The sequence below is a fragment of the Lagenorhynchus albirostris genome, chromosome X, assembly GCF_949774975.1.
Source record: "Lagenorhynchus albirostris chromosome X, mLagAlb1.1, whole genome shotgun sequence".
Lineage (NCBI taxonomy): Eukaryota > Metazoa > Chordata > Mammalia > Artiodactyla > Delphinidae > Lagenorhynchus > Lagenorhynchus albirostris.
The window spans coordinates 68,153,453-68,176,268 of record NC_083116.1 but is presented as its reverse complement, the minus strand read 5'-3'; the positions used below and the strand labels follow the sequence as shown (position 1 = coordinate 68,176,268).

Genomic DNA, 22,816 nt, shown 5'->3' with positions numbered 1-22,816 from the left:
CATACATAACGATAATTACCTTAAACATAAATGGATTAAGTGCTCCAACCAAAAGACAGACTGGCTGAATGGATACAAAAACAAGACCCCTATATATGCTGTCTATAAGAGACCCATTTCAGATCTAGGGACACATACAGACTGAAAGTGATGGGATGGAAAAAGGTATTCCATACAAATGGAAATCAAAAGAAAGCTGTAGTAGCAATACTCATATCAGACAAAGTAGACTTTAAAATGAAGACTGTTACAAGAGACAGGGAAGGACACTACATAATGATCAAGGGATTAATCCAAGAAGAAGATATAACAATTGTAAATATATATGCATCCAACATAGGAGAACCTCAATATATAAGGCAAATACTAACAGCCATGAAGGGAGAAATCGATAGTAACACAATAATGGGGGACTTTAACACACCATTTTCATCAGTGGACAGATCATCCAGACAGAAAATCAACAAGGAGACACAGGCCTTAAATGACACATTAGACCAGATGGACTTAATTGATACTTATAGAGAATTCCATCCAAAAGCAGCAGAATACACGTTTTTCTCATGTGCACATGGAACATTTTCCAGGATTGATCACAAGCTGGGCCACAAAGTGGGCCTCGGTAAATTTAAGAAAACTGAAATCATATCAAGTGTCTTTTCTGACTACTCGCTATGAGATTAGAAATCAACTACAAGAAAAAAAAGTAAAAAATATAAACATGTGGAGGCTAAAAAATATGCTAAACAACCAATGGATCACTGAAGAAATCAAAGAGGAAATCAAAAAATACCTAGAAACAAATGAAAACAAAAGCCCAAAGATCCCAAACCTATGGGACACAGTAAAAGCAGTTCAAAGAAGGAAGTTTATAACAATACAATCTTACCTCAGGAAACAAGAAAAATCACAAATAAACAACTAAATGTATATCTAAAGCAACTAGAGAAAGGAGAACAAACAAAACCCAAAGTTAGCAAAAGAAATCATAAAGATAAGAGCAAAAATAAATGAAATAGAAATGAAGGAAACAACACAAAAGATCAATGAAACTAAAAGCTGGTTCTTTGAAAAGATAAACAAAATTGACAAACCTTTAGCCAGGCTCATCATGAAAAAAAGGGAGAGGGCTGAAATCAATAAAATTAGAAATGAAAAAGGAGAAGTTATAATGGACACCACAGAAATCCAAAGGACCATAAGAGACTACTACAATCAACTATATGCCAATAAAATGTACAACTTGGAAGAAATGGACAATTCTTAGAAAGGTACAATCTCCCAAGACTGAACAAGGAAGAAATAGAAACTATAAACAGACGAATCACAAGTACTGAAATTGAAAATGTGATTAAAAAACTCCCAACAAACAGAAGTCCAGGACCTGATGTCTTCACAGGCAAATGCTATCAAACATTTAGAAGAGTTAAGAACAATTCTTCTGAAACTATTCCAAAAAACAGCAGAGGAAGGAACACTCCCAAATGCATTCTATGAGGCCACCATCACCGTTATACAAAAACCAGACAGACATACCACGAAAAAAGAAAATTACAGGCCAATATCACTAATGAACAGAGACGCAAAAACCCTCAACAAAATACTATCAAACCGAATCCAACAATACATTAGAAGTATCATACACCATGATCAAGTGGGATTTATCCCAGGGATGCAAGGATTTTTCAATATCTGCAAATCAATCAGTGTGATACACCACATCAACAAATTGAAGAATAAAAACCAAATGATCATCTCAATATACACAGAAAAAAGTTTTTGACAAAACTTAGCACCCATTTATGGTAAAAACTCTCCAGAAAGTGGGCGCAGAGGGAACCTACCTCAACATAATAAAGGCCATATATGACAAAACTACAGCTAACATCATACTCAATGGCAAAAAGCTGAAAGCATTTCCTTTAAGATCTGGAACAAGATAAGGATGTCCACTCTCGCCTCTTTTATTCAACATAGTTTCGGAAGTCCTAGCCACAGCAATCAGAGAAGAAAAAGGAATCCAAACTGGAAAAGAAGAAGTAAAACTGTCAGTGTTTGCAGATGCCATGATACTATATGTAGAAAATCCTAAAGATGCTACCAGAAAACAACTAGAGCTCATCAATGAATTTGGTAAAGTTGCAGGATACAAAATTAATACACAGAAATCTGTTGAATTTCTATACACCAACAATGAAAGATCAGAAAGAGAAATTAAAGAAACAATTCCATTTACCATCACATCAACAAGAATAAGATACCTAGGGATATACCTACCTAAGGAGGCAAAAGACCTGTACTCTGAAAACTATAAGATGCTAGTGAAAGAAATCAAAGATGACACAGATGGAAAGATCTACCATGTTGGGACTTCTCTGGTGGTCCAGTGGGTAACACTCCATGCTCCCAATGCAGGGGGCCTAGGCTCGATCCGTGGTCGGGAACTAGATCCTGCATGCCATAACTAAGAGTCTGCATGCTGCACCTAAGAAGTCCGCATGCCACAACTAAAGATCCCACATGCTGTAATGAAGGTCCCACTTGCTGCAACTAAGTCCTGGTGCAGCCTAAACAAATAAATAAATAAATATGTTTTAAAAAAACGATCTACCATGTTCTTGGATTGGAAGAATCAATATTGTCAAAATGACTATACTACCCAAGGTAATCTACAGCTTTGATGCAATGCCTATCTAATTATCAATGGCATTTTCACAGAACTACAACAAAAAAAATCTTAAAATTTGTACAGTGCCACAAAAGACCCTAAATATCTACAGCAAACTTAAGAAAGAAAAATGGAGCTAGAGGAATCAAGGCTCCCTGACTTCAGACTATACTACAAAGCTACACTCATCAAAACAGTATGGTACTGGCACAAAAACAGAAATATAGATCAAAAGGATAGAAAGCCCAGAAATAAACCCATGCACCTATGGCCAATTAATCTACCACAAAGGAGGCAAGACTATAAAATGGAGGAAAGACAGTCTCTTCAATAAATAGTGCTAAGAAAACTGGACAGCTACATGTAAAAAACTGAAATTAGAATATTCTTTAATACCATGCACAAAAATAAACTCAAAATGGATTAAAGACCTAAATGTAAGACCGGATACTATAAAACGCTTAGAGGAAAACATAGGCAGAACACTCTTTGACAAAAATCACAGCAATATCTTTTTCAATCTGTCTCACAGGGTAACGGAAATAAAAACAAAAATAAACAAGTGGGACCTAATAAAACTCAAAAGCTTTTGCACAGCAAAGGAAACCATAAACAAACTGAAAAGACAACCCACAGACTGGGAGAAAATATTTGCAAACAAGGTATTAGTCTCCAAACTTTACAAACAGCTCATGCAGCTCAATATTGAAAAAACAAACAACCTAATCAAAAAATGGGCAGAGGACCTAAAGAGACATTTCTCCAAAGACATACAGATGGCCAGGAGGCCCATGAAAAGATGCTCAACATCGCTAATTATTAGAGAAGTGCAAATCAAAACTACAATGAGATATCACCTCATACCAGTCAGAATGGCCATCATCAAAAAATCTGCAAACAATAAATGCTAGATAGGGTGTGGAGAAAAGGGAACCCTCTTACACTGTTGGTGGGAATGTAAAATAGTATGGCCACTATGGAGAACAGTATGGAGGTTCCTTAAAATACTAAAAATAGAGCTACCCTATGATTCAGCAATCCCACTCTTGGGCATATATCTGGAGAAAACCATAATTTGAAATGATACATGCACCCCACTGTTCACTGCTGTACTGTTTACAATAGCCAAAACATGAAAGCAACCTAAGTGTCCATCAACAGATGAATGGATAAAGAAGATGTGGTGTATATATCCAATGCAATATTACTCAGCCATTAAAAAGACTGAAATAATGCCATTTGCAGCAGCATGGATGGACTTGGAGATTATACTTCATACTAAGTGAAGTTAAGTCAGACAGAAAAAGAAAAATATCATATGATATTGCTTACATGTGGAATATAAAAAAAATGATACAAATGAACTTGTTTACAAGACAGAAATGGACTCACAGACTTAGAGAATGAACTTATGGTTATCATGGGGGCAGGGTGGGGGGAGGGATAGATTGGGAGTTTGGGATTGACATGTACACAGTGCTATATTTAAAATAAAATGCCTTTTCATGAAAAACAAATAAAATTAAAATTTTCTAAATAAATATAACAAATCCTCATGCTAAACAACTGACTTAGAAATTAAGCTGTTTTAAACATATGGCAGATCAAGTAATGTGCCCTGAAACTTAACTCCATATGCAAATATATGTCATATATGCTCTAAAGCTGAAATTAGGCCTATCCTTCAACAATAGGGTTTTACTATATATTCAAGTAAAACGTAGGTGAATGGAGGCAACTGACAAATTACATCAGTCTATCTTCAGTTTTAGATTAAGGGGATTCATTCATGAAATTATGATTGCTGTTAAGAGTTTGGTATTTAATACAAAGATGTTATGATGTTTAATGTAGTTGCTGGGTAGTACCATGATGTCAGTGTCACAACATCTTGGTGCTTCACAATACTTGTTATGAAATGAATATACACTGATACCAGAACCGCAGGCTGTGTGTGCCTAATTTGCATCTTAGTGAGTTGCTCCATGATAAGTGAAAGGCTTTCTGGTGTGTACCGTGTCACAATCATTTATAAGACCTATTTTAATGAATGTTAAGTGGCAAAAAGCAGAAAGACTAAAACCTTCCTTTGTCAGCAGGTTAGTTGATTCCCACAGCTTTGCAAGATGAAAAGGTAATACAACAAGAGCATAACGTGTCACACACAGTTTCAAAAAGAGATATATTTGCAAATGGACTTAACAGTGTGATAATATAATGCAACCTGGCATTCTTACTATCAACACTTCCTACATTGGGGAAAAGGGCTAGGTATTTGGCTCTACAGAACCTTCTATTGAAGTTCATTCAAAATATGAAAGAATGTAGCTATTTTACTGAAACTTCCAAGGAAAAAAGTTAAGCAATTTGAATTAAAGAGTTTTATGCTTTCACGATCATTTACCTCTTCAGTAATTGAATCTAATGATGAAGTAGCTTCATCATAGAGAATGACTGGGGGGTCCTTCAAAATGGCTCTTGCAATTGCTACTCTTTGCTTTTCTCCTCCTAGTAAAGAAAATTTTTAGTTTAAGAGAGCATAACATACATATTTTATATTTCTAGTATTTCCATTAATTACAACTACCAAATAATACCTTCAACATTTATCTTTACTGATTACTGATCATTTTACTCAGCTATAAGAGTTTATGTTCATATATAATATCCTTTGACAAACTATATTCCCTGGAACATAAATGTGATTCTGAATTCTGACTTCATGGCAGGCGAAAAGAACAAGGAGGGGAGGTGACAACTTTGATTCCAGAATTACCTCCCTCACCAGAAATATGCTCATGACATGTTACTTTATATGTACTTTATATTAATTCCCAATGAAGAGCAACCTCAGAGAGAAAAATTTCAATATTAGAGAATCAACAAAGCCAAAACCAAATTCAATATCTGAAGCCTGAAAACTTGAAGACATGAAACTATGAATATCTAAATTTATTTCTTAACATAAAAAAGTACCATTCAGCCAGTATTCTTAAAGACTTTTTTTTTTGACAGAAAGCTATTATTTTCACAGCACTCTTCAAAGTTAAGGCTACAAACTAGGACCTCTTATTTCACCTTAGTTATTTGCTATAGGACTCTAGCATAGCAGAATTTTAAAACAGAAAGGAAACAGAAGCCCAGAAAGGTTAAGTAATTTGCTCAAAGTCACAGGCAAGTTCTAGCAAAATCTGCTAGAACCGACTAATTACCCCTGACTATTCCCAGTCCAATGCTCTTCCTTTCATAATGTACAAACCCATAATTACTCTTAAATTTATTCTAGAGAAAAGAAAAGAATCTTTCTTTCTCCACTGGGACTCCTGCAGGTCTAAGGCCATCAATCTTACATAAAACTATGGTTGGAAGTACAAAAGATGGTGCTTTGCTCAATATGTCCCTTTTGGCTCCTTTTCTTGTTCATTATCCATTAATTTATCAATGTCTGAAAAAACCTGTACTTTTTAGCATCAGTAACCTCTTCAGAAAACAAGCTCTACCTGTTGATTATCTGGTACACAAGTATTATTTCACTTTTATCTGTTCTTCAATTATTATCTTCAACCTGTAAGAGGGGCTCCTTATGTCTAATATTAGTGAATACGTTTATATTCATACGATCCACACTCTTCCTCATTTTGTAAGTTCAAAATTCTCCTGTCAAGACAGGCAGTATGCCAGAACAATCTGCTTACCCACCTAGCAACGCAGCAGCAGAAAGCTCCTAAAAGAACTAGATACTCAGAGGAAGAACTAGTTTACACATGTTGCCCAAATTTCAAGTGGAAACCAACCCAGTTTCAATTCTATTCAATAGAATTTGGAAAAGAAACATTTGTTTGTTCTCTACCGAAATTATTTGCATAGGTGCTAAATAATATATTGCTCATTTTGAGAGGCCTGGTTGTAAGGCAATGGGTATTAGATAAGAATAAAATTTTGTTAAACATTCCTATCCCCAAAGGCATGCAGAGAGGAACAAAGTGATTGAAAAATGGGATGCAGCATAGCTAACTGAAGCAAAGTCATGTTTGAGAGGGCTAGTCTGTATTACATGACAAATTGGGTATCTCTAGAATTAGCCCAACGGATAAATAATCTGGGGTGTGGGCTAGTTAATTGCAAAGTCCTATGAAGAGCAATGGTAAAGTATAAAGGTGGACTGGAATGAAGCAGGCATCTTATACTATCAGGTAATGACTAGCTACTACAAACCACCTAAACTTGAAAATAATCTTTGCTTAGTATTTTCTAAACTTAGATCAAAACTTTCTAATAGACTCTAAATTCCTTGAGAGTAGGTCCCTTGATGCTTCATCTTTTTAACTCCCAAATCATTTAGCACAGCTGCTTGCACACAGCTTGTACCTAATCAATGTTGTGAATAACTGAAGCCAGCTTACAATGAAGAGGAACAGGGATTCATTAAAATTCATGTGGAGTATTCTTCATTCTCTTTTTCCTTACCCTCATCCCTAATCTATACATTTCCTACCCAAACTAAACTAGAATGAAGAGTAAATGTAAAGGATGCAGTATGTTTATGAGTTACATTAATACTTTCAGGCATTAGATATCATTATACTTTTAGAATTCAAATAATTTAGGGCAAAGAAACATTTTTATGGATCCTCAAAAAAATTCAGTCATTTTAGGATGATCCATTATTAAACATAGTAATCATCTCATAATTAACCACTTAAGTTAAAATGTGCAAGCCCTAAAATTTACTTGGCCACTGAACCAACAAAGACATGAAAATGAAGTTGGCTGTAAGGAAGTATAAGTATAAGGAGGTCTAAAGTATTGAAAACATCCCATAATGATCTAGGAAATTATGAGGAGATACACTATTTACTATCAAATTTCTTGTCCCTACTCTTACTTCTTTCCCATGCGAATAATGACCTTGGCTTTTAATATTAAGATTACGGATAATAAGTTAACACTGATCTCAACATGTATCAGTAACTTACTATTAAGCACTTACAGTGTTTGCAGCTTCAAGTGAAAGAAAGAGACTTGCATGATTTGAGAACAGTTACTTCTAGCAAGCTGAATTGTTTACAGTGACAGGCAGGAAACGGGAATTTGTCAAAAGAGACTGGATGAGCACTATGTTTGTACTCTGTCATTACATTTTCTAGTAAATGGCCCTGACAAATTAAAGTGTGAAGGGAGTATATAAGTGGGGGCCAGGTCTAAAATCTTTGATTACCTGAAAGCTTGAGTCCTCGTTCCCCTACTTGGGTGTCATATCCATGTGGCATTCGAAGAATTGCATCATGTAGTCCAGCTAATTTTGCCACTGCATACACTTCCTCTGGTGAAGCATTGATGTTTCCATATAAGAGGTTGTAGTAAATGGTATTATGGAAGAGGACAGCATCCTGGAGCAGATTTATACATACACACATAGACATGCATGTTCATATTTAACAATTCAAAGAATAGTAAAGACATAAAGGCATTAAAAGTAAAACACTGTAACTCCTTTTATCACCCCCTCATGCCTGCTCCATTTCCTTTCCCAGAGCTAATCACCATGAACAATTTGTTGTGTTATTATCCTAGACTTTTTCTGACGCATTTATGTGCCTAAACAAACACTTTTTTTTTCCAACAGAAGTGGGGCCATACTATACATATTCGTTTGTAAGTTGCTTTTTTCACTTAACACAACCTGGAGATTGTTCATGACAGTAACAGAAACCTACCTCATTATTTTCAACAGTTGTGTGATACTAAGAATATATCATATTTATCTTATCCATTCCTCTACTGATGGATATTAATTAAAACTTTTGCTACTATAAACAATGTTGAAATAAAATATCATTGTATATGTGACTTATGTAAACCCATGCATTTCTGTAAGAAGGATTCCTAGAAGCACACTGATGAGTTAAAAGGTAAGCATATGTTTATCCTTTGATAGAAATTGCCCAACTATCTTCCAAAAACGCTCCAACAGCATATACACCAACCAACAGTGTACCAGGGTGCCAGGTCTCCATATCCTCAACAACGCTGGATATTAATAAGTTTTAGTTGTTGCTACTTTTAAGGGTACAATGTGCTTTTTGTTTAAATTAGTATTTCCCTAATTACTAATGAAACCGAATATGTTTTTATATGTTTCTCAGAAGCTTTAAATTGGACTTAAAACACAGAAAACAAAGAATTTATCACTATAGATTTTTGAGAAAGTTCACTGCAAGCATTCATTTGATATTTCAACTTATTCTGACATGGCACACTAAAGCTAAATTATTTAAAATGAGCATCCACCTCCTACTTTTCTTTCAGTATCCAACAGTTGGAAGGTAACAGTAAGATGAAATAAAATGATTCCATTCATTAACATTACCCAGTACCCTCAATTAATTAAGATCTTCTTTAACATCATAATCAGACCCAGAGTTACAGATACTATTTCAAATCACTTTAATAATTTTTATAACTATTACTAATATAAAATTTTCTTGTACTGAGATGGTAGTTAAAACTAATGAGTTTAAAGTTCTACTTAAACTTTAAGTAGAACTTCAGAAAATACTTATTTTAAAATATTTTACATTTAGAAAAGAAGTTAACAAACAAATGCTAACTGGAAATGTTGAAAATACAAAATATGGGGCATTGAGAAGACAGCAGAGGAATGAGATGTGGAGATCACCTTCGCCCCACAAATACATCAAAAATACATCTACATGTGGAACAACTCCTACACAACACGTACTAAACGCAGGCAGAAGATCTCAGACTTCCCAAAAGGCAAGAAACTCCCCACGTACCTGGGTAGGGAAAAAGAGAAAACAGAGACAAAAGAATAGGGATGGGACCTGCACCTCTGGGAGGGAAAGGTGAAGGAGGAAATGTTTCCACACACTAGGAAACCCCTTCACTGGCAGAGACAGGGGGTGGGAGGGGGAGGGAAGCTTTGGAGCCACGGAGGAGAGCGCATCAACTGGAATGCAGAGGGCAAAGCGGAGAGATTCCGGCACAGAGGATCGGTGTCAACCAGCACTCACCAGCCTGAGAGGCTTGTCTGCTCACCCACCGGAGCGGTGGGGGCTGGGAGCTGAGGCTCGGGCTTCGGAGGTCAGATCCCAGGGAGAGGACTGGGGTTGGCTGTGTGAACACAGCCTGAAGGGGGCTAGTGCGCCACAGGTAGCTGGGAGGGAGTCCGGGAAAAAGTCTGGAACTGCCTAAGAGGCAAGAGACCATTGTTTCAGGGTGCGTGAGGAGAGGGGATTCAGAGCACCGCCTAAACAAGCTCCAGAGATGGGCACGAGCCTTGGCTATCAGCACAGACCCCAGAGATGGGCATGAGATGCTAAGGTTGCTGCTGCAGCCACCAAGAAGCCTGTGTGCAAGCACAGGTCACTATCCACACTTCCCAGGAGCTCATGCAGCCCACCACCGCCAGGGTCCCGAGATCCAGGGACAATTTACCCAGGAGAACACACGGCACGCCTCAGGCTGTTGCAATGACACGCTGGCCTCTGCCGCTGCAGAATCACCACTCATGGCGTACCCCTCCCTCGCCCCAGCCTGAGTGAGCCAGAACCCCCTATCATGCTACTACTTTAACTCCATCCTGTCTGGGCGGGGAACAGATGCCCTCAGGCGACCTACATGCACAGGAAGGGTCAAATCCAAAGATGAGTGCCAGGAGCTGTGCGAACAAAGAAGAGACAGGGAAATTTCTACCAGCAGCCTCAGGAGTAGCAGATTAAATCTCCACAATCAACTTGATGTACACTGCATCTGTGGAATACCTAAATAATGAATCATCCCAAAACTGAGGTGGTGAACGTTGAGCGCAACTGTAGACTGGGGTTTGCTTTCTGCATCTAATTTCTATCTGGTTTTATCTTTATCTTAGTTTAGTTTATAGAGCTTACTATCATTGGTAGAGTTTATTGATTCGGTTGCTGTCTTCCTTTTTTAAATATATATATATATATATATATATTTCCTTTTTCTCTTTTTATGGCTGTGTATGTGTATGCTTCTTTGTGTGATTTGGTCCAGACAGCTTGCCTTTTACAATTTGTTCTAGGGTTCTGCCTGTCCGTTTTTCTTGTTTTGTTTTGTTTTTAGTATAGTTTTTAGCACTTGTTATCACTGGTGGATTTGTTTTTTGGTTTAGTTGCTCTCTTCTTTCTTTTTATTACTTTTTTATTTCTTTATTTTTAATACTTTATGACATTTTTTATTTTAATAAGTTTATTTTATTTTTGTTTCTTTTTTTCCCCTCCCTTTTCTTCTGAGCTGTGTAGCTGACAGGGTCTTCATGCTCCAGCTGGGTGTCAGGCCTGACCCTCTGAGGTGGGAGAGCCAAGTTCAGGACATTGGTCCACCAGAGACCTCCCAGCTCCACGTACTATCAAACCGCAAAAGCTCTTACAGAGATCTCCATCTCAACTCTAAGACCCAGCTCCATTCAACGAGCAGCAAGCTACAGTGCTGGACACCCTAGGCCAATCAACTAGCAAGACAGGAACACAACCCCATCCATTAGCACAGAGGCTTCCTAAAATCAAAATAAGTTTAAAGACCCCCAAAACACACCACTGGATGCAGTCCTTCCCACCAGAAAGATACAGCCTCATCCACCAGAACACAGGCAACAGTTCCTTCCACCAGGAAGCCTACACAACCTACTGAACCAACCAATGGGGGCAGACAACAAAAACAACGGGAACTACAAACCTGCAGCCTGCAAAAAGGAGACGCCAAACACAGTAAGTTAAGGAAATGAGAAGACAGAGAAATACACAGCAGATGAAGGAGCAAGGTAAAAACCCAAGAGGCCAAACAAATGAATAGGAAATAGGCTCTCTATCTGAAAAATAATTCAGAGTAATGATGGTAAAGATAATCAAAAAACTTGGAAATAGAATGGAGAAAATACAAGAAACGTTTAACAAGTACCTAGAAGAACTAAAGAGCAAAAAACAATGGTGAACAACACAATAAATGAAATAAAAAATTCTCCAGAAGGAATCAATAGCAGAATAACTGAGGCAGAAGAACAGATAAATAACCTGGAAGATAAAATAGTGGAAATAACTACCACAGAGCAGAATAAAGAAAAAAGAACGAAAAGAATTAAGGACAGTCTCAGAGACCTCTGGGACAACATTGAATGCACGAACATTAGAAATATATGGATCCCAGAAGAAGAGAAAAAAATAGGGACTGAGAAAATATTTGAAGAGATTACAGTTGAAAACTTCCGAAATATGGGAAAGGAAGTAGTCAATCAAGTCCAGGAATTGCACAGAGTCCCACACAGCATAAATCCAAGGAGAAACATGCCAAGACACATATTAATCACACTATCAAAAATTAAATACAAAGAAAAACTATTAAAAGCAACAAGGGAAAAACAACAAATAACACACAAGGGAATCTCCATAAGGTTAGTAGCTGATCTTTCAGCAGAAACTCTGCAAGTCAGAAAGGAGTGGCGGGACATATTTAAAGTCATGAAAGGGAAAAACCTACAACCAAGATTACTCTACCCAGCAAGGATCACATTCAGATTCGAAGGAGAAATTACAACATTCACAGAAGCAAAAGCTAAGAGAATGCAGAACCACCAAACCAGCTTTAAAACAAATGCTAAAGGAACTTCTCCAGGCAGGAAACACAAGAGAAGGAAAAGACCTACAAAAACAAACCTGAAACAATTAAGAAAATGGTAATAGGAACATATATATCGATAACTACCTTAAATGTAAATGGATTAGATGCACCAACCAAAAGACACAGACTGACTAAATAAATACAAAAACAAGACCAGTATATATGCTGTCTACAAGGGAACCACTTCAGACATACAGACACATAGACTGAAAGTGAGGGGATGGAAAAAGATATTCCACGTAAATGGAAATCAAAAGAAAGCTGGAGTAGCAACTGTCATATCAGACAAAATGGATTTTATATTTTAATTTTTTAAAAATATCTTTATTGGAGTATAATTGCTTTACAATGGTGTTAGTTTCTTCTTTATAATGAAGTAAAACAGCTATGCATATATATATATATATATATATATCTCCCCATATCTCTTCCCTTTTGCATCTCCCTCCCTCCCACCCACCCTATCCCACCCCTCTAGGTGGTCACAGAGCACCGAGCCCCTCTCCCTGTGCTGTGTGGCTGCTTTCCACTACCTATTAATTTTAAATTTGGTAGTGTATATATATCCATGCCACTCTCTCACTTTCTCCGAGCTTAGCCTTCCCTGTCCCCATGCCCTCAAGTCCATTCTCTAGTAGGTCTGCATATTTATTCCCATCCTGTCCCTATGTTCTTCACACCCATTTTTTTCTTTTTAAGATTCCATATACGGGTGTTAGCATATGATATTTGTTTTTCTCTTTCTAACTTACTTCACTGTGTTGCAGACTCTAGGACCATTCACCTCACTAAAAATAACTCAATTTCATTTCTTCTCATGGCTGAGTAATATGCCATTGTATATATGTGCCACATCTTCTTTATTCATTCATCTGTCGATGGACACTTGGGTTGCTTCCAGGTCCTGCCTATTGTAAATAGAGCAAGAATAAACATTGTGGTACATGACTCTTTTGCAATTATGGTTTTCTCATGGTATGTGCCCAGTAATGGGATTGCTGGGTCATATGGTAATTCTATTTTTAGTTTTTTAATGAAACTCCATACTGTTCTCCATACTGGCTGTATCAATTTACATTCCCACCAACAGCACAAGAGGGTTCCCTTCTCTCCACATCCTCTCCAGCATTAATTGTTTGTAGATTTTTTCATGATGGCCATTCTGACTGGTATGAGGTGATACCTCATTGTAGTTTTCATTTACATTTTGCTAATGATTAGTGATGTTGAGCATCCTTTCATATATTTGTAGGCAATCTGTGCATCTTCTATGGTGCAATGTCTACTTAGGTCTTCTGCCCATGTTTGGATTGGGTTGTTTGTTTTTTTGATATTGAGCTGCATGAGCTACTTGTAAATTTTGGAGATTAATCCTTTGTGAGTTGCTTCATTTGCAAATATTTTCTCCCATTCTGAGGGTTGTCTTTTGGTCTTATTTATGGTTTCCTTTGCTGTGCAAAAGCTTTGAAGTTTCATTAGGTCCCATTTGTTTATTTTTGTTTTTATGTCCATTTCTCTAGGAGGTGGGTCAGAAAGGATCTTGCTGTGATTTATGTCATAGAGTGTTCTGCCTATGCTTTCCTCTAAGAGTTTTATAGTGTCTGGCCTCACATCTAGGTCTTTAATTCATTTTGAGTTCATTTTTGTGTACGGTGTTAGGGAGTGTTATAATTTCATTCTTTTACATGTAGCTCTCCAGTTTTCCCAGCACCACTTACTGAGAGGCTTTTTCTCCACTGCATATTCTTGCCTCCTTTATCAAAGATAAGGTGACCATATGTGCGTGGGTTTATCTCTGGGCTTTCTATCCTGTTCCACTGATTTATATTTCTGTTTCTATGTGAGTACCATACTGTCTTGATTACTGTAGCTTTGTAGTATAGTCTGATGTCTGGGAGCCTGATTCCTCCAGCTCTTTTGTTCTTTTTCAAGAATGTTTTGGCTATTCGGGGTCTTTAGTGTTTCCATAAAAATTGTGAAATTTTTTGTTCTAGTTCTGTGAAAAACGCCAGTGGCATTTTGACTGGGATTGCATTCGAACACATAGATTGTTTTGGGGAGTACAGTCATGTTCACAATGTTGATTCTTCCAATCCAAGAACATGGTATATCTCTCCAACTGTTTGTATCATCTTTAATTTCTTTCATCAGGGTCTTATAATTTTCTGCGTACAGATCTTTTGTCTCATTAGGTAGGTTTATTCCTAGGTATTTCATCCTTTTTGTTGCAATGATAAATGGCAGTGCTTCCTCAATTTCTCTTTCAGATTTTTCATCATTAGTGTATAGGAATGCATTAATTTTGTATCCTGATACTTTACCAAACTCATTGATTAGGACTAGTAGTTTTCTGGTAGCATCTTTAGGCTTCTCTATGCATAGTATCTTGTGATCTGCAAACAGTGACAGCTTTACTTCTTCTTTTCCGATTTGGATTCCTTGTATTTCATTTTCTTCTCTGATTTCTGTGGCTAAAACTTCCCAAAAAATGTTCAATAATAGTGGTGAGGTCGGGCAACCTTGTCTTGTTCCTGATCTTAGTGGAAATGGTTTCAGTTTTTCACCATTGTGGACGATGTTGCCTGTGGGTTTGTCATATATGGCCTTTATTAAGTTGAGAAAAGTTCCCCCTATGCCTACTTTCTGGAGGGTTTTTATCATAAATGGGTGCTGAATTTTGTCAAAAGCTTTTTCTGCATCTATTGACATGATCATATGGTTTTTATTCTTCACTTTATTAATATGATGTATCACACTGATTGATTTGCGTATATTGAAGAATCCTTGCATTCCTGGGATATATCCCACTTGATCATGGTGTATGATCCTTTTAATGTGCTGTTGGATTATGTTCCTAGTATTTTGCTGAGGATTTTTCCATCTATGTTCATCAGTGATATTGGCCTATAGTTTTCTTTCTTTGTGACATCCTTGTCTGGTTCTGGTATCAGGGGTGGCCTCATAGAATGAGTTTCGGAGTGTTCCTCCCTCTGCTATATTTTGGAACAGTTAGAGAAGGAGAGCTGTTAGCTCTTCTCTAAATGTTTGATACAATTCGCCTGTGAAGCCATCTGGTCCTGGACTTTCGTTTGTTGTAAGATTTTTAAATCACAGCTTCAATTTCAGTGCTTGTGATTGGTCTGTGTATATTTTCTATTCCCTCCTGGTTCAGTATAGGAAGGTTGTGCTTTTCTAAGCATTTGTCCATTTCTTCCAGGTTGTCCAATTTATTGGCATATAGTTGCTTGTAGTAATTTCCCATGATCCTTTGTGTTTCTGCAGTGTCAGAGGTTACTTCTTTTTCATGTCTAATTCTATTGATTTGAGTCTTCCCCCTTTTTTCTTGATCAGTCTGGTTAATGGTTTATCAATTTGTTTATCTTCTCAAAGAAAGAGCTTTCTGTTTTATTGATCTTTGATACTGTTTTCTTCATTTCTTTTTCATTTATTTCTGATATGATCTTTATGATTTCCTTCCTTCTGTTACCTTCGGGTTATTTTGTTTTTCTTTCTCTAATTGCTTTATGTGTAAGGTTAGGTTGTTTATTTCAGATGTTTCTTGTTTCTTAGGTAGTACTGCATTGCTATAAACTTCTCTCTTAGAAGTGCTTTTGCTGTATCCCACAGATTTTCGGTCACTGTGTTTTCATTGTCATTTGATTCTAGGTATTTTTTGATTTCCTGTTTGATTTCTTCAGTGATTTCTTGGTTATTAAGTGGTATGTTGCTTAGCCTCCATGTGTTTGTATGTTTTATATATTTTTTCCTGTAATTGATATATAGTCTCATAGAACTGTGGTTGGAAAAGACACTTGATATGATTTCAAATATCTGAAATTTACCAAGGCTTGATTTGTCACCCAATATATGATCCTGGAGACTCTTCCATGAGCACTTGAGAAGAAAGTGTATTGTGTTTTTTATGGATGGAATGTCCTATAAATATCAATTAAGTCCATGTTGTTTAATGTGTCATTTAAAGCTTGTGTTTCCTTATATATTTTCATTTTGGATGATCTCTCCATTGGTGATACTGTGGTGTTAAAGTTCCCTACTATGAGTGTGTTACTGTTGATTTCCCCTTTTATGGCTGTTAGCATTTGCCTTCTGTATTGAGGTGCTCCTATGTTGGGTGCATAAATATTTACAATTGTTATATCTTCTTCTTGGATTGATCCCTTGATCATTATGTAGGGTCCTTCTTTGTCTCTTGTAATAGCGTTTATCTTAAAGCCTCTTTTGTCTGATATGAGAATTGCTACTCCAGCTTTTTTTTGATTTCCATTTGCATGGAACATCTTTTTCCATGTCCTCACTTTCAGTCTGTTAGGTGTCCCTATGTCTGAAGTGGGCCTTTTGTATACAGCATATGTATGGGTCTTGTTTTGGTATCCATTCAGCCAGTCTATGTGTGTTGGTTCGAGCATTTAATCCACTTACATTTAAGGTAATTATCGATATGTATGTTCCTATTACCATTTTCTTAACTGTTTTGGGTTTGTTATTGTAGATCTTTTCCTTCTCGTGTTTCCTGCCTAGAGAAGTTCCTTTAGCATTTGTCGTAAAGCTGGTTTGGTGGTGGTGAATTCTCTTAGCTTTTTTTTTTTTTTTTTGCGGTACACGGACCTCTCACTGTTGTGGCCTCTCCCGTTGCGGAGCACAGGCTCCGGACGCGCAGGCTCAGTGGCCATGGCTTACAGGACTAGCCGCTCTGCGGCATGTGGGATCTTCCCAGACTGGGACATGAACCCGTGTCCCCTGCATCGGCACGAGACTCTCAACCACTGCGCCACAAGGGAAGCCCCGAATTCTCTTAGCTTTTGCTTGCTTGTAAAGGTTTTAATTTCTCTGTCGAATCTGAATGAGATTCTTCCTGGATAGAGTAATCTTGGGTGTAGGTTTTTCGCTTTCATCACTTTAAATATGTCCCGCCACTCCCTTCTGGCTTGCAGACTTTTTGCTGAAACATCAGTTGTTAACCTATATAAGATTCCCTTGTATGTTATATATTGCTAATCCCTTGCTGCTTTTAATATTTTTTCTTTGTATTTAATTTTTGATAGTTTGATTAATATGTGTCTTGGTGTTTCTCCTTGGATTTATCCTGTATGGTACTCTCTGCACTTCCTGGACTTGATTAACTATTTCCTTTCCCATATTAGGGAAGTTTTCAACTATAATCTCTTCAAATATTTTCTCACTCCCTTTCTTTTTCTCTTCTTCTTCTAGGACCCCTATAATTCGAATGTTAGTGCATTTAATGTTGTCCAAGAGGTCTCTGAGACTGTCCTCAATTCCTTTCATTCTTTATCTTTATTTTCTTCTGCAGTAGTTAGTTCCATTATTTTATCTTCCAGGTCACTTATCCGTTCTTCTGCCTTAGTTATCCTGCTATTGATTCCTTCTAGAGAATTTTTTATTTTATTTATTATGCTGTTCATCATTGTTTGCTCTTTAGTTCTTCTAGGTCCTTTTTAAATGTTCTGGTACTTTCTCCATTCTATTTCCAAGATTTTGGATGATCTTTACTATCATTACTCTGAATTCTTTTTCAGGTAGACTGCCTATTTCCTCTTCATTTGTTAGGTCTGGTGGGTTTTTACCTCACTCCTTCACATCTGCTGTGCGTTTGCTTGTCTTCTCATTTTGCTTAACTTACTATGTTTGGGGTCTCCTTTTTGCAGGCTACAAGTCTGTAGTGCCCAGTTTTTCTGCTATCTGCCCCTAGTGGCTAAGGTTGGTTCAGTGGACTGTGTAGGCTTCCTGGTGGAGCGGACTAGTGCCTGTGTTCTGGTGGATGAGGCTGGATTTTATCTTTCTGGTGGGGAGGTCTGCATCTGGTGGTGTGTTTTGGGGTGTCTGTGACCTTATTATGATTTTATGCAGCACCTCTGTTAATGGGTGGGCTTGTGTTCCTGTCTTGCTAGTTGTTTGGCATAGTGCATCCAGCATGTAGCTTGCTGGTCATTGAGTGTAGCTGGGTACTGGCGCTGAGATGGAGATCTCTGGGAGAGCTTTCGTTGTTTGATATTATGTGGAGCTGGGAGGTCCCTGGTGGACCAATGTCCTGAACTCGGCTCTCCCACCTCAGAGGCACAGGCCTGACACCTTACTGGAGCACCAAGATCCTGGCATCCACACAGCTCAGAATAAAAAGGAGAAAAAATGAAAGAAAGAAAAAGAAATAATAAAATAAAATATAGTTATTAAAATACAAAATAGTTATTAAAAATAAAAAAATTAGGGGCCTTCCTTGTGGCGCAGTGGTTGAGAGTCGGCCTGCCGATGCAGGGGACACAGGTTCATGCCCCAGTCCGGGAAGATGCCACATGCTGTGGAGCAGCTAGGCCCATGAGCCATGGCCGCTGAGCCTGCGTGTCTGGAGACTGTGCTCCTCAACGGGAGAGGCCACACAGTGAGAGGCCTGCATACTGCAAAAAAAATAAATAAATAAGTCAAAAAATTAAAAAGTAATTCAAAAAGGAAACAAAGAAAGGCACAGGACAGCAACCAAAACAAAAAGCAAATCCACCAATAATAAGAAAAATTAAAAACTATACTTAAAAAAGAAAAAAGAAAACGGGCAGACAGAACGCTAGGACAAATGGTAAAAGCAGTTATAGAGACAAAATTACACAAAAACACTCACAAAAAGAGAAAAATGAAAAAATATATATATCGTTGCTCCCAACGTCCACTACCACAATTTGGAATGATTTGTTGTCTATTCAGGTATTCCACAGATGCAGGATACGTCAAGTTGACTGTGGAGAGTTAATCCACTGCTCCTGAGGCTGCTGGGAGCCTCCCTTTCTCTTCTTTGTTCGCACAGCTACTGGGGTTCAGCTTTGGATTTGCCCCTGCCTTTACGTGTAGGTCACCTGAGGGCGTCTGTTCTTCACTCAGACAGTACGGGGTCAAAGTAGCAGCTGTTTATGGGGCTCTGGCTCACTCAGGCTGGGGGGAGAGAGCGGTACCGAAGGTGGGGCGAGCCTGCAGCGGCAGAGGCCAGCATGACATTGCAACAGGCTGAGGCGTGCCGTGTGTTCTCCCGGGAAAGTTGTCCCTGGATCACAGGACTCTGGCAGTGGCGGGCTGCACAGGCTCCCGGGAAGGGAGGTGTGGACAGTAACCTGTGCATGCACACAGGCTACTCGATGACTGCAGCAGCAGCCTTAGCATCCCATGCCTGTCTCTGGGGTCCATGCTGAGAGCCTCAGCTTGCACCCATCTCTGGAGCTCATTTAGGCAGTGCTCTTAATCCCTTCTCCTCGCGTACCGCAAAACAAAAAGGCAAGGAAAAGTTTTCTGCCTCTTTGGCAGTTCCAGACTATTGCCCGACTCCCTCCAAGCTAGCTGTGGTGAACTAGTCTCCTTCAGACTGTGCTCACACAGCCAACCCCTGTCCTCTCCCTGAGATTTGACCTCCGAAGCCCAAGCCTCAGATCCCAGCCCCCACCAGCCCTGGTGGATGAGCAGACAAACCTCTTGGGCTGGTGAGTGCTGGTCAGCACTGAGCCTCTGTGCAGGAATCTCTCTGCTTTGCCCTCTCCACGCCTGTGGCTATGCTCTCCTCCGTGGCTCCGAAGCTTCCCCCCGGCCTACCCATTTCCGCCAGTGAAGGGGCTTTATAGTGTGTGGAAGCTTTTACTCCTTCACAACTCTCTCCCACTGGTGCAGGTCCCGTCCCTATTCTTTTGTCTCTGTTTTTTCTTTTGCCTTTTGCCCTACCCAGGTGCTCGGGGAGTTTCTTACCTTTTGGGAGGTGTGAAGTCTTCTGACAGCATTCAGAAGGTGTTCTGTAGTAGTTGTTCCACATGTAGATTTATTTCTTATGTACCTGTGGGGAGTAAGGTAATCTCCACGTCTTACTCTTCCACCATCCTGAAGGTCTTCTCAAAATAGACTTTAAAATAAAGACTATTACAAGAGACAAAGAAGGACACTACCTAATGATCAAGGCATCAATCCAAGAAGTCAATATAACAATTGCAAATACCTATGCACCCAACATAGGAGCACCTCAATACATAAGGCAAATGCTAACAGCCATAAAAGGGGAAATCAGTAGTAACACAATAATAGTAGTGGACTTCAACACCACACTTCCACTAAGGGACAGATCAACCAAAATGAAAATAAATAAGGAAACACAAGTTTAAATGACACATTAAACAAATGGACTTAATTGATATTTGTAGGATATTCCACCCAAGAACAACACAATACACTTTCTTCTCAAGTGTTCATGGAACATTCTCCAGGATAGATCATATCTGGGGTCACAAATCAAGCCTTGGTAAATGAAGGACAACTGAAAAGGTATCAAGTATCTTTTCTGACCATAACACTATGGAACTAGATATCAATTACAGGAAAAATAGGTAAAAAGTACAAACACATGGAGCCTAAACAATACACTACTAAATAACCAAGAGATCACTAAAGAAGACAAAGAGGAAGTCAAAAGATACCTAGAAACAAATGGCAATGAAAACTTTACAACCCAAAACCTATGGGATTCAGCAAAAGCAGTTCTAAGAGGGAAGTTTATAGCAACACAATCCTACCTCAAGAAACAAGAAACATCTCAAATCAACAACCTAACCTTACACCTAAAGCAATTAAAGAAAGAAGAACAAAAACCCCTCAAAGTTAGCAGAAGGAAAGAAATCATAAAGATCAGATCAGAAATGAAGGCAACAATAGCAAAGATCAATAAAACTAAAAACTGGTTCTTTCAGAAGATAAACAAAATTGATAAGCCATTAGCCAGATTCATCAAAAAAAAGGAGAAGACTCAAATCAATAGAATTAGAAATGAAAAAGGAGAAGTAACCACTGACACTGCAGAAACACAAAGGATCATGAGAGACTAATACAATCAAGTATATGCCAATAAAATGGACAACCTGGAAGAAATGGACAAATTCCTAGAAAAGCACAACTTTCCGAAACTGAGCCAGGAAGGAACAGAAAATATACACAGACCAATCACAAGCACTAAGTTGAAACTGTGATTAAAAACCTTCTAACAAACAAAAGCCCAGGACCAGATGGCTTCACAGGTGAATTCTACCAAACATTTAGAGAAGAGCTAACACCTATACTTCTCAGAGTTTTCCAAAATACAGCAGAGGGAAGAACACTCCCAAACTCATTCTACGAGGTTGCGAATACCCTGATACCAAAACCAGATAAAGATGTCACAAAAAAGGAAAACTACAGGACAATATCACTGATGAACATAGATGCAAAAATCCTCAACAAAATACTAGCAAATAGAATCCAACAGCACATTAAAAGTATCATACACCACGATCAAGTGGGATTTATCTCAGGAATGCAAGGATTCTTCAATATACGCAAATCTATCAACGTGATATACCATATTAACAAACTGAAGGAGAAAAACCATATAATCATCTCAATAGATGCAGAAAAAGCTTTCTACAAAGTTCAATAACCATTTATGATAAAAATCCTCCAGAAAGCAGGCAGAGAAGGAATGTACCTAAACATAAGAAAGGCCATATATGACAAACCCACAGATAACATTGTTCGCAATGGTGAAAAACAGAAACCATTTCCACTAAGATCAGAAACAAGACAGGGTTCCCCATTCTCACCACTATTATTCAACATATGTTTGGAAGTCTTAGGCACAGCAATCAGACAAGAAAAAGAAAGAAAAGAAATCCAAATCGGAAAATAAGTAAAACTGTCACTACTTGCAGACTATACACAGAGAATCCTAAAGATGCTAGCAGAAAACTACCAGAGCTAATCAACAAATTTGATAAAGTAGCAGGATACAAAATTAATGCACAGAAATCTCTAGCATTCCTATACACTAATTATGAAAAATCTGAAAGAGAAATTAAGGAAGCACTCCCATTTACCATTGCAACAAAACAAATAAAATTCCTAGGAATAAACCTATGTAATGAGACAAAAGACCTGTGTGCAGGAAACTGTAAGACACTGATGAAAGAAATTAAAGATGATACAAATAGATGGAGAGATATACCATGTTCTTGGATTGGAAGAATCATTATTGTGAAAATGACTATACTACCAAAAGCAATCTAGAGATTCAATGCAATCTGTATACCAATGGCATTTTTCACAGAACTAGATCAAAAAATTTCACAATTTGCATGGAAACACAAAAGACCCCGTATAGCCAAAGCCATCTTGAGGAAGAAAAATGTAGGTGGATGAATCAGGTTCCCTGACTTCAGACTATACTATGAAGCTACAATAATCAAGACAGAATGGTACTGGCACAAAACCAGAAATATAGATCAATGGAACAGGATAGAAAGCTCAGAGATAAACCCACACACATATGGTCACCTTATCTTTGATAAAGGAGGCAAGAATATACAATGGAGAAAAGACAGTCTTGTCAATAAGTGGAGCTATGAAAATTGGACAGCTACATGTAAAAGAATGAAATTAGAACACTCCCTAACACCGCACACA

General features: G+C 38.0%; 1 protein-coding gene across 4 annotated transcripts in view; it reads right to left on the bottom strand.

Moving 5' to 3' along the window:
• Positions 1 to 22,816, bottom strand: part of ABCB7 (ATP binding cassette subfamily B member 7) — a 145,596-nt gene that overhangs the window by 18,237 nt on the left and 104,543 nt on the right. For 2 of the 4 annotated variants that reach the window (XM_060136850.1, XM_060136852.1), the window contains 2 exons: positions 7,887 to 8,058; positions 5,073 to 5,176 (listed from right to left, as the gene is read on the bottom strand). The exons of 1 other annotated variant lie outside the window; for it this stretch is intronic. In XM_060136850.1, coding sequence (XP_059992833.1) covers positions 5,073 to 5,176; positions 7,887 to 8,058 — 276 coding nt within the window. The remainder of the gene's footprint in view (positions 1 to 5,072; positions 5,177 to 7,886; positions 8,059 to 22,816) is intronic. One more of the 4 variants, XM_060136853.1, reaches the window with a different exon arrangement.